Consider the following 16,467-nt stretch of genomic DNA (forward strand, 5'->3'; position numbering starts at 1 on the left):
GTCCCCCCCCCATATATGCAGCCATGTCCCCCACATATATGCAGCCATATCCCCCATATATGCAGCCATGTCCCCCCACATATATCCAGCCATGTCCCCCCCCACATATATGCAGCCATGTCCCCCCACATATATCCAGCCATGTCCCCCACATATATGCAGCCATGTCCCCCTACATATATCCAGCCATGTGCCCCCACATATATCCAGCCATGTCCCCCACATATATGCAGCCATGTCCCCCACATATATGCAGCCATGTCCCCCATATATCCAGCCATGTCCCCCTACATATATCCAGCCATGTTCCCCCACATATATCCAGCCATGTCCCCCCACATATATGAAGCCATGTCCCCCACATATTGCAGCCATGTCCCCCATATATGCAGCCATGTCCCCCCACATATATCCAGCCATGTCCCCAAACATATTGCAGCCATGTCCCCCCACATAAATGCAGCCATGTCCCCCATATATGCAGCCATGTCCCCCCACATATATGCAGCCATGTCCCCAAACATATGCAGCCATGTCCCCCATACCTAATGATGATGCCGCCGCCGCGTTAATCACCGTGCGGCGAACATTACAGGCAGCTTTCGTTTGAATAGCTGTTTTCCCTGCCACGCCATGTAAAGGACACTCCCCCTTGCTCAGGATTGGACAGATCCGTCCAAGGGGGAGTGTCTATACACAGCGCAGCGGGCAAAATAGCTATTCAAACTAAAGGTGCCTGTAATGTTCGCCGCAGGTGATCAACGCCGCAGTGGCGGATTTGCGATATACGGTGGCGGTGGCGACGACGACGGCGGCGGGGGGACGGACAAGTATTCTATTTAGGCATCGGGGGTATTTGCGGGAGTACAAGTACTCCCGCAAATACTCGGTATCGGTCCCGATACCGATACTGGTATCGGGACAACCCTAATAGATACAGTGCAGTGAGTGAGCGTTGTCACCTTAGGACAGGAAGTGTGTTACTGGCAGGATCACCAGATGAGCGTAAAGTAAAGAAAAAAAACTGAAAAAAGTAAACAATGTAGACAACGTATTTATAGACTGATGAGCTGCAAAGTGTTTTATTTCGTTCAAAGCCATTCCAAACCCACCGTCTTTATACTGGAGTGAGTCTCATCGTTAGCCAACATCTCTGCTCTGATGGGGGCTAACAGCCCAATGATGGATGAATCCACCAATACAATTATAGTTTATCATTAATTATCAATTTATTTAAAATTCTGCACAAAGCACTTCTTCTCCGGGTTCAAAATTTTATGAAAAGCATTCTCTTACCAGTAGGATCATATGAAGTTGGGAAAGAGACCAAAAGAGGCATCCCGACTGTTCTGTGTCTGATGCCTCTTTATGCATTTACATACCTCCCTAAACCCAGCTTGTCCAGAGAGTATGGTCACCTACTGACTTGACACCATCCACAGGCAGCTTAACTCTTTAGAAATAAGTGGACCCTGTGTCAAGTAGTTGGCTTGAAGACTTCAGAAAACGTTCCTAAAAAAAAAAAAAATCCAAGGGGTCCCCCCAGTTGGGAATAAGGAGTAGGCCACAATGGGCTGGAAACAGATAAAAATTATCTATCTATCTATTCAATCACATTGTATGATCCTACTGCCAAGTGTACAGTGAAACCTCGGATTGCGAGTAACGCGGTTAACGAGCGTTTCGCAATACGAGCGCTGTATTTAAAAAAAATACACGGTTTGCGAGTGTTGTCTCTCAAAACCAGCAGGATTCAAGCCAAAGCAATGTGCAGTACCGCATTTGACCTGAGGTGGGGGGGAGCCGAGGCCGAGCGACGAAGATCGGCGCCGTTCAGGAATGCACGGAAAGGCCAGAGGACAGCTCGGCTGACCTTGGCAAACCTCAGAAAGGCCCGGAAATGGAGTCTTTCCCGAGGTCTGCCAAGCTCAGTCGAGGTGTCCTAGAGCTTTTCTGGCCGTTTTCCGAGGCTCTCCGGCACCCCCCCCCCGCCCACCTCTGGCCACATGCGGTATTGCATGCCATTGAAGTCAATGTGGAACAAATGATTTTCGTTTCCTTTGACTTCTATGGGTAAACTCGCTTTGATATGCGAGTGCTTTGGATTACGAGCATTCTCCTGGAACGGATTATACTCGTAATCCGAGGTTCCGCTGTATTTACTTTGGAATGCTTTTTTTTTTAAAAACTAAACCCAGAATGCGGTAAAAAAAGATTTGAAAACATTGGCCCAGATTCACAAAGAACTTACGCCGACGTATGTGCAAATGTGCGCCGGCGTATGTGTGCTCCAGACCCACAAACCAACATGCGCCTAAAAACAGGCTACACCCCGCCGATGTAGCTTGCACACGCCGGCGTAGGGTGGGCGCACATTTAGGCTGGGCGCATTGGTGCCGCTCCCGTTGATTAGCCATTCAAACATGCCAATGAGGGAAATTTGGCGATTCACGAACGTGCGTGTGCCCGGCGCATGCTACGCGAGATGCGCGTAAGTTGTACGTCCGGCATAAAGTTATTCCCCATAAAGGAGGGGCAACCCGGCAACAGACATGCACAGGTCTGCACCAGGGAACACAATCCGGCGTATTGTGCGTTGGACGTGTGTCTGGCTGGGCGTACATTATGTTCACGGTGTACGCGGTGATCCTGCGTAGCTTAGGCAGTTGTGCCGGCGTGGTTGTGAGCAGGCACAGGGGGGGGTGCTGTGCATGTGTCCACATCACGGCGCATGCGCAGTTCGTGATACGTACCTGTCTGGCGCTCGGCCCATCATTTGCATGGGGGTCACGCCTCATTTGCATGGGTTCACGCCCACTTCAACCTACGCCTTCTAAACCCACGCCACGCTGGCGCAGCGTTGGGAGCACTGGCTTGCTGAATGCAGTGCTTGCCTCTCCGCGCTGCGTTGGCGTGGCGTACGGGGTTTGCTCTACGGCGGCGTAATGTGCGCCTTGCTCTCTGTGAAACTGGGCCATTCTATCTATCTATATATCTATCTATCTATCTAATCACAATGTATGGTCATACTTCAAAAATGTATCCTATTTGGAGTGTTCTTTTGGTTCATATTCCATCTTCGCTCACGTCCTCACGTCCTCCATCCCTCTCTTGCATTACCACATCCTAGACATCGTAGCTGTAGTACACCACAGTCATATTTGCAAACCTTCCTAGTCGACTTCTGCTGGGAATGACTTTTGTTGTCTTGAACCCCAAGCGTTGATACAGTTTATGAGCATTGACTTGCATGGTCGATGTATCTAGGGTGACGCGATGGTAGCCCCGCTGGCGAGCAAAGTCGAAGACCTTCACGCACAGGGCCCTGGCGATCCCCCGGCGTTGCTGGTCTTTAGCCACGGACAAGCGTCGTAATATCATGTCGCTGTTGGAGTTTGGATCAGGCTGGACACCCACCATCCCTACAATCCGACCACCGGACACGGCCACCCAGAAGAAAGAGTTGGGTCTCTGAATATAAGACTCTTCGATGTTGAGTAAATCTCCGCTGTGAACCTTCTTTATGAACAGGTGGACCGCCAAATTTAAAAGGCCATGGATGGCAGCCAGGAATGTCCCAACGCTGAAGAGAGAAAGGACGTAGGAGCGATAGTACAAGTGCAGTGTGATGGATGAAGCCAAGATGGTGCAGTAGACTTGTGGGCGCTTCAAGATATAGGCGGTCGCGCCAGGAATGTAATCTAACATGCCTCGGGCAAACAGTCTACGTACGGCGTGGTAATCCCCATTGTTGTATTTCCGTATGGAGTAGTCGGCCATTCCCCTAGCAGCTCGTCTTGCTTCTAAGAGTAAAACGAGAAATAGGATCTTGTGTGAGTGTAAAGAGAAGGAAGGTTAGAAATGAAGAAAGAGAAAGATCAACATCCACAGGGGGAAGTGCACTATCACGCGTTTATCACTCTACTGATTTGCATGTAAAATAGATTGTAAATACTAATAGGGCCTGCTTGTAGGCTGATGAAATGAAGGGTTACCGGGTAAAATTTATGATTTATAGGTAAGTTTATAATTAATTATTACTGTTGATGGAGTTTATCAGTGGTCCTCAGCTGTGGTCACTCTTCAACCCTCAATGGAAATTCTGAGGTGTGCAACAACCTGTAATAATGAAAGAATATCAGCAAATCTGGTCATACATTGTGTCCCCCAGTGCACCCACCATGTAGTGGACAATCAGAGGGGTCCTTCGGGCAGGGCTGTCTTAATCAGAGGGCACACATGGGCACTGCCCAGGGGCCCCAGCTGCATAGGGGGGCCCCTGCCCTTTCCTCTAAGCAGCTGGTCCTTGAGCCCGGGCTGCCCCTCTATATCCCAGAACTCGGACCCCTCTACACCCTAGATATCCCCTACCTCCTACCTACGTGATTTTTTTGTTTACCTGCACGGCCTCCATTGTAGGGGCCCCAGAGCAATACTTTGCCCAGGGGCCAGTGCCGATCCTGACCTCCCTGGGGCCCTAAGCAAAAGGGCATGTCACATTAAAGTTGAAAAGCGTGCGGGGGGCGCCAGTGACATGTCACATTAAAGTAGTGAAACGGGGGGAGGGGGTGTTCTGCTGTCGGAAATGACATCTTACATTAAAGTGAGAAGCGGGGGGGGTGCTGACTTCTTACCTCTTCTCCCATGCAGCCAGCGAGTTGAGAATCGGGGTGAGGGGCCGAAAATGACTTCTCACCAGGCGGGGCCTCTAGTAATTTGGGGGGCCTATTCGCAGCTTTGCGGGGCCCTAAGCAGCTTGCATAGTGAGCCTATAGGGCGGATCGGCCCTGCCAGGGGCCCGTAATGCTATTAAGAAGGCCCTGTCTTCGGGATAGTTATAGATCACCCTAATAGTCCATACTCCATCCTGCAGCACAGGCTCCCAGCCGTCATTTTAAATCCTCATCCAATGTAATGATGTCCTTTTTACTTAACCACTTAAGCCCCGGACCATTATGCAGGTAAAGGACCAGGCCCCTTTTTGCGATTCGGCACTGCGTCGCTTTAACTGAGAATTGCGCGGTCGTGCGACGTGGCTCACAGACAAAATTGGCGTCCTTTTTTCCCCACAAATAGAGCTTTCTTTTGGTGGTATATGATCACCTCTGCGGTTTTTATTTTTTGCACTATAAACAAAGATAGGGCTAGGTAAGATACACTAGGTGTGCGCGCCTTACATTTCTGTTTTTCTTGTAGTTCCTTTCGGATTACCCCATCTGAGGAAGGCAGCATCCACCTAGTTTTGGGATACCATATATACCTTTCACACCACCATTTTATCTAATATCTGTTACGACACACCTTGGAAGGCCTATTAGCGCTGGAGTAGACTGTGTTTTTTGTATTTCTATGGATTTACAACACTAGGAATTATTCCCCTACCCCAAATCCCCACATCCACCAGACCAGGGTTGTAAGGAAGAGGCCCTTGTTGAGGACCCCCCTCCCTCCCCACATCCACCAGACCAGGGTTGTAAGGAAGAGGCCCTTGTTGAGGACCCCCCTCCCCCCCCACATCCACCAGACCAGGGTTGTAAGGAAGAGGCCCTTGTTGAGGACCCCCCTCCTCCCCCCACATCCACCAGACCAGGGTTGTAAGGAAGAGGCCCTTGTTGAGGACCCCCCCCCACATCCACCAGACCAGGGTTGTAGGGAAGAGGCCCTTGTTGAGGACCCCCCCCCCCCACCAGACCAGGGTTGTAGGGAAGAGGCCCTTGTTGAGGACCCCCACATCCACCAGACCAGGGTTGTAGGGAAGAGGCCCTTGTTGAGGACCCCCCCCCACAAGACCAGGGTTGTAGGGAAGAGGTCCTTGTTGAGGACCCCCCTTATGTTGAGGACATTTGGCTGGGTATGGTTGCGGAAGAAGTGGGTAGTGTTGCTGCCCCTTCATTTTCTGGTCTGCCAGGCTGCATGCACAGATTATAGTCTGGTATGAATTTTAGTGGGGGCCTCATGCCATTTTCTTTTGTGCTGGGTTCCCCTTAAAATCTGTACTAGATCTGAAGGGTCTGGTACTGATTTAAGGGGGACCCCAAGCAATATATATTTTTTTTTTTTTTTGCATGGGACCCTCTCTCTGAAATCCATACAAGATGGGAAGGATTGGTAGGGATTTTGTGAGACTCCACTTGATGAGTATGTACCGTACATACTCGAGTATAACCCGACCCGAGTATAAGCCGACCCGAGTATAAGCCGAGGCACCTAATTTTACCACAAAAAAATGGGAAAACATATTGACTCGTTTATAAGCCTAGGGTGTCCATCTGCATGCCGCACTTTGCCTCACTGTGTCCATGTGCATGCCTCACTGTGCCCATGCCTCACTGTGCCCATGCCTCACTGTGCCCATGCCTCACTGTGTCCATGACTAGACTGACGTTCAACATGGGAGTCTATGGAAGGGGTGCCCAGCTTTGAAAAATCGGTGATCCCCAGCCGTAGGTCCCCCATAGACAACAAACTTTGCACACTTGTAGAGGAGAATTGGGGCTACATGTGCGGCAAGTTCTGGGTCCAGGAGACCTACGACTGGCCGGTACTGGGTCCCCAAAGTCACCAGAGAAATTACCGTTTAACATGGGAGTCTATGGAAGGGGTGCCCGGCTTTGAAAAATTGGCGCTCCGCGGCCGTAGGTCCCCTGGACAACAAACTTTGTACACTTGTAGAGGAAGAGTGGGGCTACACGTGTGCCAAGTTTGGCTGGTACCGGGGCCCCTAAAGTTTGGGAGATCAGGTGCAAAACTTTGACTTGAGTATAAGCCGAGGGGGGCATTTTCAGCACAAAAAATTTGCTGAAAAACTTGGCTTATACTCGACTATATATGGTATTTTGGGAGTCCCCATGCCATATTGTTTTACAGAATAAAGGAAGCTGGCAGGAAAATGCAAATTACTGGCAATTTAAATGGCATCTCTATGTAAATATTTATGTAGTACTTTGTATACATCGTACTGGTGATCCACTTCTCTGGCAGGTTCAGGGCACCCCTAAGCAGTTTATTTAATAATGTTTGACTTTAAGCTTTAATAAAATCAACAACATTTTTTTTCTTTATTTTTTGGGGTACATGTCCTCCCAGGGTAGTGCCTAGCCCCCATCCACTTTTTGTTAATCCTTTGCCCAGGGCTGCTGATTGGCCAGTACAACTGGCCCGGTTGTACCGGGCCCGGCCAATAGGGGGGCCCGGGTAACCTGAACAGTTAAAGCGGTGGTTCCCCCTTAAAAACAACTTTTTTTTATTCCACTGCCCCCCCACATTCCATCACGATTAAGGCTATTATTTTTTTTTTCCTGCTGTACATACCTTAGTACAGCATCTTCACCCGTGCATCCGGGTTGCGAGTCCCGCGGGAGTGGGCGTTCCTCACATGATGTTGATTGACGTTTTGCCCAAAAACGAGCTCTCCCCCCGTCGCGTAAGCCGTGTCACGATTGGCGAAAGGAGCCGAACGGCGATGCGCATGCGCAGTATAGCGCCGTCTCGCCGTTCGGCTCCTTTCGCCAACCGTGACGCGGCTTACGCGACAGGGGGGAGCTCGTTTTTGAGCAAAACGTCAATCAACAGCATGTGAGGAACGCCCACTCCCGCGGGACTCGCAACCCGGATGCAACGGTGAAGATGCTGTACTAAGGTATGTACAGCAGGAAAAAAAAATAATAGCCTTAATCGTGATGGAATGTGGGGGGGCAGTGGAATAAAAAAAAGTTGTTTTTAAGGGGGAACCACCGCTTTAAGTAATTAATGTTAAAAAAAACAAATCCTCCAGCCATGACCGATGTCCGAAGCACCGTTTTTTGCTAGCTTACTGCAGAATAGGTGGCGTCATGGGACAGACTATTTCTTCTATTTCAGGCGCGGAAGAATGCCTCTTCCATGCCCGCTACTCATGCTGGCTCATGTCCCGGCCAGCGCATCTTCTATAGTGCCATCCCCCTTGCGCCGCGGAGTGATTCCTCTCTCTCCGTGTGAGAGAATTAGCAGTGAGGCGAGCAGCGGATGGAGAGGAAAAAAAGAAGCAGCTGGCATCGGCATTGCATCTGTAATAGTTTGTGGACACTCCAGTCCAGGCAGCAGCAGCATCAGGGAAGAAGTGACTCCTTGGCCCCGGCTAACAATTACACAGGTGTGTGCTTGCTTGGGGGGGGGGTTCAAGATCTACTACTACTGCAGCAGCAACTATACATTATGGCATTAGCATCATGGGTGGCACTGTCTGCAGGTAGCACATGTATTATGGCCCATAATGCATGTGCTGCCTGCAGAGACAGTGCCACCCATGCCGCCAATCCCGTAATGTGCTGCAGACAGTGCCACCCATGACGCTAATGCCATAACGCATGTGCTGCCTGCAGATACAGTGCCACCCACGCTGCCAATGGCATTATGTCATTGGCGGCATGGGTGGCACTGTCTGCAGCACAATATGGCATTGGCAGCATGACTGGCACTGTCTGCAGGCAGCACATGCGTTATGGCATTAGCGTCATGGGTGGCACTGTCTGCAGCACATTACGGCATTGGCAGCATGGCTGGCACTGTCTGCAGGTAGCACATGCGTTATGGCCCATAATACATGTGCTGGCTGCAGAGACAGCGCCACCCATACCACCAATGCCGTAATGTGCTGCAGACAGTGCCATCCATGACGCTAATGCCATAACGCATGTGCTGCCTGCAGATACAGTGCCACCCACGCTGCCAATGGCATTATGCCATTGGAAGCATGGGTGGCACTGTCTGCAGCACAATATGGCATTGTCCATATTGACTTTATTTCAAGGCAGGGTCTGGGGAGGGGCCAGGGGTGGGGCTGAAGGAAGGACCAGGGGTGGAGCTGAAGGGGGCCCCATCAGGTAGGCTGTACGGGGCCCCATGATTTCTATCAGCGGCCCTGCCTTTTCCTATTCAGCCTCGTACTTACGACCGGTTTTCCTGCCAGGAAAACTGCGGGGAGAGCTTTACCCGGGAATCCCGGCCGTGTGTATGCTTCCTCACAGTTTTCCCAACAGGAAAACTGCTGGGAATCCCCAGCGGGAAAATAGAGAACTTGCTCTCTATTTTCCCTGCCGGCGGTTTTAAACCCGGCAGTTTTCCTATGGGGAAACACTGCGAGGGACTATACACACTGGCCGGGATTCCCGGCCAAAGCACTCACCACGGTTTTTCCGACGGGAAAACCTCTCGTGTGTACAGGGGGCAGAGTAGGTTTTTAGCCTTAAAATAGGAATAATTCATTATATGGTTCTCAACCTTCTAGTGCCGTGACCCCTTGATACAATTTCCCAAGTTGTGGGGACCCCCAACAGTAAAATTATTTTCAAATCCATAGTTACGCAGCGCAATTGCTTAGTTGCGCCGGCGTAACGACTGTTCTGTATTCAGAAAGCTCGTTACGCCGACTGCAGCCTAAGATATGACTGGCATAAGGCTCTTATACCGTCGTATCGTAGGCTGCATTCTTACGGTGGCCGCTAGGTGGCGTTCCCGTAGTGGTCAGCGTAGAGTATGCAAATTGCATACTCACGCCGATTCACAACCGTACGCGCGCCCGGCGTACGCATTTTACGTCGTTTGCGTTCGTTGGTTTCTACGTAAGGCTGCCCATGCTATTAGCAGGGGCAGCCAATGCTACGTATACCCGTCGTTCCCGCGTCGCGATTTTTAAAAATTACATTGTTTGCGTAAGTGAATCGCGAATGGCGCTGGACGCCATTTACGTTCACGTTGAAGCAAATGACATCCTTGCGACGTCATTTACCACAATGCACGTCGGGAAAGTTTCCCGACGGAGCATGCGCACTATGTTTCTGCGCGGGAACGCGCCTAATTTAAATGATCCACGCCCCCTACGGGACCATTTCAATTACGTGCGCTTACGCGGGCTATTTTTACGGAGCGCCCGCGCAAATTACGGAACTACTGCTTCGTGAATGAAGCGTAGCGCAGGTAATTTACGGAGGCGTAGCGTAAAAACGGTACGCTGCGCCTCCGTGAGAGGGCGCAAATGTACCTGAATCTAGGCCAATATTTTTTTGCTCGAAAATTACCCCCAAACATCATATATAGATATAGATATATATATCTATATATATATTTAGCAGAGACCCTAGAGAATAAAATGACGGTCACTGCAATATTTATATATATAGTGTGGCGGCGGGACCCTGTGCGACCTTAAAGATTGCTGGTTTACGCCAGATTTTGTAGAGAAAGGCACGCTGATTGAACAGCCGTGTGTTGGGCAGGGATGGACTGACCATTGGGACTACAAGGAGTTTCCCAGTGGGCCGATGGCTCAGTGGGCCTGACAGCGGACAGCTGCCCCCCTCTGCTCCTCTGTCTCTCCCTCCCCGCAGCGCTCACCTGGGGGGAACAGAGAAGCGGGGGGAGGACCAAAGGAGCAGGGACAATGACAGAGGAGCATGGGGGAGGGGACAGACAGCTGACTCAACAGCTATGGCCTGGGAGTTTCTCACTTCTGCCTAATCTTGTCCCATAAGGGGGGGCACCAAACTGATTCTTTGCCCCGGGTGAAATAATGTCTAGCTTACCCACTGGTACTGCCTATAAGAGTACCAGTACCAGCCGTTCTACTCTAATAAAGTAGAATGGCTAGTGGCTAGTGAAGGGGGAGAGGGGGCTGGGAGGGGGGGGTGCGGGAGTTGTCCGGCCACAATGGGAGAGACATGTCAATGTGGGCCAGTCTGGATGAAGTCCAGGGCCAAATTTTTGTCCCAGTCCAGCCCTGGTGTTGGGCTATTTAGTTCTGACCTTTCCATGGCTCAGGGCCCCACCCCACAGACAGGAAGTCTGTTCCTGGGAGTCAGGTGGACTCCCATCCCTCTGAGAGGAGTCAGATGCTGCATGGGTGCAGCCAGAGCATGCATGTGCACAGGAGGCAGATGTCATTGGTGAAAGAGCAGCAAGGCGCTGATCAGGAGTAAGCTAGGAGAGAGCTTAACTCTAGGAAACTCTGTTTGTTCTGAGGAGCAGACCTAGGGCATAGGTTAAAGTAGGGTGACCACATTTCCAAACTACCATTCAGGGACAACTTCCCTTCCCAAAAATCAGCTTGTGCTGTAACGAATCACAGCACAGTGATTGGACACAAGAGGCGGGATTTATGATTTCTCCAATCACAAGCAGGGGGCGGGGATTGTGCTCCTCCAGGCATTCCCGGCCAGGACAAGTACTGTCAGTGAGTAAAGCGGTGATGTGGTGGCCTTTGTTGGGGGCATCAGATTGACTCGGGGGGGGGGCAATCCGGGACACGTGGTCACCCTAGGCCAGTGATGGTGAACCTCGGCACCCCAGATGTTTTGGAACTACATTTCCCATGATGCTCAACTGCACTGCAGAGTGCATGAGCATCATGGGAAATGTAGTTCCAAAACATCTGGGGTGCCGAGGTTCGCCATCACTGGAATAGGCTAAGGGCCTGAAACACCTGGATGGCAAGAATGCAAGCCAGGAGGCTAAAGTAGTGAGTATGCAAGATACAGTAATGGTGGAACCCCCCCCCTGTGAGGGCTACTGATGTATTTGTGAACTTTTTGTGCTTTTAAATAAAAGTGGGCTACCAGGCCCTTAAAAATTCAGTTCTGGACTGGCGTACTCACTAAAAAACGCACCTACCGCTGGAGACTGATCACCCCAATCTTACAGGGTATATATGTGTATTTTTATATATGTATGTGTATATATATATATATATATATATATATATATATATATATATATATATATATATATATATATATATATATATATATATATATACATATATATATACACATACATATATAAAAATACACATATATATATATATATATATATATATATATATAAAAATACACACACACATATATATATATATATATATATATATATATATATGTGTATATATATATAAATAAAAATACATATATACATATAAATGTGTGTTTTATAAATATATATATATATATAAATACACAGGGCCAGATTCACAGAGCAAGTACGCCGGCGTATCTACTGATACGCCGGCGTACTTTCAAATTTCCCGCGTCGTATCTTTAGTTTGAATCCTCAAACCAAGATACGACGGCATTTGGGTAAGATCCGACAGGCGTACGGCTCCGTACGACTTCGGATCTTAGATGCAAGACTTCGGCGCCCACTGGGTGGAATTTGCGTAGTTTTCCGCGTCGGGTATTCAAATTAGCGATTTACGACGATCCACGAACGTATGCGCGTCGCATTTTCTAACGTCGTCTGTAGCCGGCTTTTTCCGGCGTATAGTTAAAGCTGGTATTTTGTGGCGTATAGATAGACTTGCCATGTTAAGTATGGCCGTCGTTCCCGCGTCGAAATTTGAAATTTTTTTTTGCCGTAAGTCGTCCGTGAATAGGGATGGACGTAACTCACGTCTAAGTTCAAAAAATGACGTTGTTGCGGCGTCATTTCGCGCAAAGCAAGGCGGGAAATTTCTGGACGACGCATGCGCAGTTCATTCGGCGCGGGGACGCGCTTCATTTAAATGAAACCCGCCCACCGATCGCCGATTTGAATTCCGGCGCCAGAAATACACTACGCCGCCGTAACTTAGGGTGCGAAATCGTTGAGGATTCGAAATTCCGCCAGGTAAGGTACGGCGGCGTACTGTATGTGCGGATCCAATTCTCTCTGGATCTGGCCCATACAGTATATATATACACACACACACATATATATATACATATATACACACACATATATATATATATACATATATACACACACATATATACATATATACACACACATATATATATATTTATGAAAACATTAATAAAAATAGTTAAATCATTTACATAAATATTAAAAGAAAGGACCAAAAACATTTATAATTTCCTTTTAATAAAACAAAATCCAGCTCAGACATGATGCCATGTTGCCCAAGTTGCCATCAAGAGCCGTCCGTTCTCTGTTCACGATTGCAAGCCAAGCGGGGGCGGGGCTCCCAAACCTGTGACTCCCGTGAGAGCCAATCACAGCAAGTCCTTTGATTTGACGGTCACCTCCCCCCTTCCAGCAATAACACCCACTTAAAGCACTTTAAATAACCACAATGTAGAAATCTAAGTAGAACATTTCATTCATAAGCTTGCTGTGATACAAAATGTATTAAATGAAAATCCGTTGGTAAAGCTATTATACAAAAATAAATGTGCTAGAGTAATAACTGCGACATTTTAATAACGTTTAATAAAAGTATAGTAGCAAAAAATAAAAAATAAAATTCAAGTTAATAACAGAAAAACAGAAGAACAGAGAATCAGGTGACCATCCAGTGTATAATAATATCTCCTATATCTAGGAATTTGTAACAATTCTCTCATTACACTTGATACATTTTTTTCTTTACTTAAAGTGGACCTCCGGTCGTTTTTTAATCTTTTCATCTATTAAATCTTCTGCCCTTGTTGTTGTTTTAACTTTGGATAGTAAAACATTATTTTTTCTGCCGGTAAATAAAACCTTTTACAGCCCACTTCCTGTTTCCTTATACAGCCCACTTCCCGTTTCATTATACAGCCCACTTCCCGTTTCATTATACAGCCCACTTTCCGTTTCATTATACAGCCCACTTCCTGTTACCTTATACAGCCCACTTCCTGTTTCCTTATACAGCCCACTTCCTGTTTCATTATACAGCCCACTTCCTGTTTCTTGTCTGGTCATTAGCCTAGGCCTATGACATCATGCACAGCTCTATCTCTCACTCTCCTGAGAGTTTACCAGGAAGGAAGAGTGGGTAAGTCAAAAGAGGGCCAATGAGAGCTGCAGAGCCGGAGGTGTGCCTCTGTGTTAATCCGAGAAGCGAACAGGCAGCAGCTTCAGCTGCCCACAGTTAAAATGGCCGCAGCCAGACTCAGTGAAGGGAGATTTCTGCAGCATATTTGGCAAGTACAGAATCACAGTATATATAAAATAATATGCAAAGAGGTTGGAGGGAAGCTTCAGAATGGCAATTTTTTTTTTTTTTATTACAAATTATGTGACTGCAGTTCCTCTTTAAAAACAAACAGTTACAATGTATGTAAGGTCTGATCAGGGGAGTGTTTTGTAAATCGCCGAATGGAAATGCTCGGGAAGACTCGGAAATACTCTGTTCCCGAGCCTTTCCAAGGTTTGACAAGGTCAGCCGAGGTGTCCTCTGGCCTTTCCATGTATTTCCGAGGCTCTCCGGCGCCCCCCCCCCACCTCTGGCCACATGCGGTGTTGCATGCTATTGAAGTCAATGCAGAACAAATTATTGGGGAATAGGGAAACTCGCTTTGATATGCGAGTACTTTGGATTACGAGCAATTCTCCTGGAACGGATTATGCTCGTAATCCTGAGGATCCACTGTATTCTACAAACGATACCCCATAATAACAACATGAAAGGAGTATATTTAAAATCTTTGCAAATTTATAAAAAAAAAATCCCATGTACATAAGTATCACAGGCTCCTCCCATGCACATAAGTATCACAGGCTCCTCCCATGGACAAAAGTATCAAAGGCTCCTCCCATGGACATAAGTATCACAGGCTCCTCCCATGGACAAAAGTATCGCAGGCTCCTCCCATGTACATAAGTATCACAGGCTCCTCCCATGGACATAAGTATCACAGACTCCTCCCATGGACATAAGTATCACAGGCTCCTCCCATGGACATAAGTATCAAAAACTCCTCCCATTGGACAAAAGTATCACAGACTCCTCCCATGGGCATAAGTGTCACAGACTCCTCCCATGGACATAAGTATCACAGGCTCATCCCATGCACATAAGTATCACAGGCGCCTCCCATGGACATAAGTATCATAGGCTCCTCCCATGGACATAAGTATCACAGACTCCTCCCATGGACATAAGTATCACAGGCTCTTCCCATGGATATAAGTATCACAGGAGCCTCCCATGTACATAAGTATCACAGGCTCCTCCCATGGACATAAGTATCACAGGTGCCTCCCATGGACATAAGTATCACAGGCTCCTCCCATGTACATAAGTATCCCAGACTCCTCCCATGGACATAAGTATCACCGACTCATCCCATGGACATAAGTATCACAGGCGCCTCCCATGGACATAAGTATCACAGGCTCCTCCCATGGACATAAGTATGACAGGCTCCTCCCATGTACATAAGTATCACAGGCTCCTCCCATGAACATAAGTATCACAGGCTCCTCCCATGGACAATAGTATCACAGACTCCTCCCATTGGACAAAAGTATCACAGACTCCTCCCATGGACATAAGTATCACAGGCTCCTCCCATGTACATAAGTATCCCAGACTCCTCCCATGGACATAAGTATCACAGGCTCCTCCCATGTACATAAGTATCACAGCCTTTGCTATGACACTCAAGACTGATCTCAGGTGCCTCCTGTTTCCACTGATCCTCCTTGAGATGTTTCTACAACTGGATTGGAGTCCACCTGTGGTAAATTTAGTAGATTGGACATGATCTGGAAAGGCGCACACCTGTCTATAGAAGGTACCACAGTTAACAGTGCATGTCAGAGCACAAACCAAGCCATGAAGTCCAAGGAATTGTCTGTAGACCTCGGAGACAGGATTGTATGAAGACACAGATCGGGGGAAGAGTACAGAAAAATGTCTGCAGCATTGAAGGTCCCAATGAGCACCGTGGCCTCCATCATCTATACATGGAAGAAGTTTGGAACCACCAGGACACTTCCTAGAGTGGGCCACTCGGCCAAAGCGATCGGTGGAGAAGGACCTTAGTCAGGGAGGTGACCAAGAACCCGATGGTCACTCTGACAGAGCTCCAGTGTTTCTCTGTGGAGAGAGGAGAACCTTCCAGAAGAACAACCATCTCTGCAGCTCTCCACCAATCAGGCCTGTATGGGGAGTGGCAAGACGGAAGCCACTCCTCAGTAAAAGGCACATGACAGCCTGCCTGGAGTTTACCAAAAAGGCACCTGAAGGACTCTCAGATCATGAGAAACAAAATTCTCTGGTCTGATGAAACAAAGATTGAACTCTTTGGCCTGAATGGCAAGCGGCATGTCTGGAGGAAACCAGGCACTGCTCATCACCTGGCCAATACCATCCGTACTGTGAAGCATGGTGGTGGCAGCATCATGCTGTGGGGATTTTTTTCAGCGGCAGGAACTGGGAGACTAGTCAGGATTGAGGGAAAGATGAATGCAGCAATGTACAGAGACATCCTTGATGAAAACCTTCTCCAGAGCGCTCTGGACCTCAGACTGGGGTGAAGGTTCATCTTCCAACAGGACAACGACCCTAATCACACGGCCGAGATAACAAAGGAGTGGCTAAGGGAAAAGGACGTGAATGTCCTTGAGTGGCCCAGCCAGAGCCCAATTTTGAACCCGATTGAACATCTCTGGAGAGATCTGAAAATGGCTGTGCACCGACGCCCCCCACCCAACCTGATGGAGCTTGAGAGG

At 48.4% G+C, this 16,467-nt stretch overlaps 1 protein-coding gene across 1 annotated transcript; it reads right to left on the minus strand.

Moving 5' to 3' along the window:
• Positions 1-2,988: 2,988 nt before the first annotated feature.
• On the minus strand, positions 2,989-4,122 carry LOC120924770 (probable N-acetyltransferase camello). Its single transcript, XM_040335790.1, has 2 exons — positions 4,042-4,122; positions 2,989-3,803 (listed from the first exon to the last, which is right to left on the minus strand). The coding sequence occupies exon 2, from the start codon at positions 3,778-3,780 to the stop codon at positions 3,127-3,129; it is 654 nt and encodes a 217-aa protein (XP_040191724.1). The 5' UTR covers positions 3,781-3,803; positions 4,042-4,122; the 3' UTR covers positions 2,989-3,126.
• Between the last annotated feature and the right edge of the window lie 12,345 nt (positions 4,123-16,467).

This window comes from Rana temporaria, chromosome 1, assembly GCF_905171775.1.
Source record: "Rana temporaria chromosome 1, aRanTem1.1, whole genome shotgun sequence".
Taxonomy (NCBI): domain Eukaryota; kingdom Metazoa; phylum Chordata; class Amphibia; order Anura; family Ranidae; genus Rana; species Rana temporaria.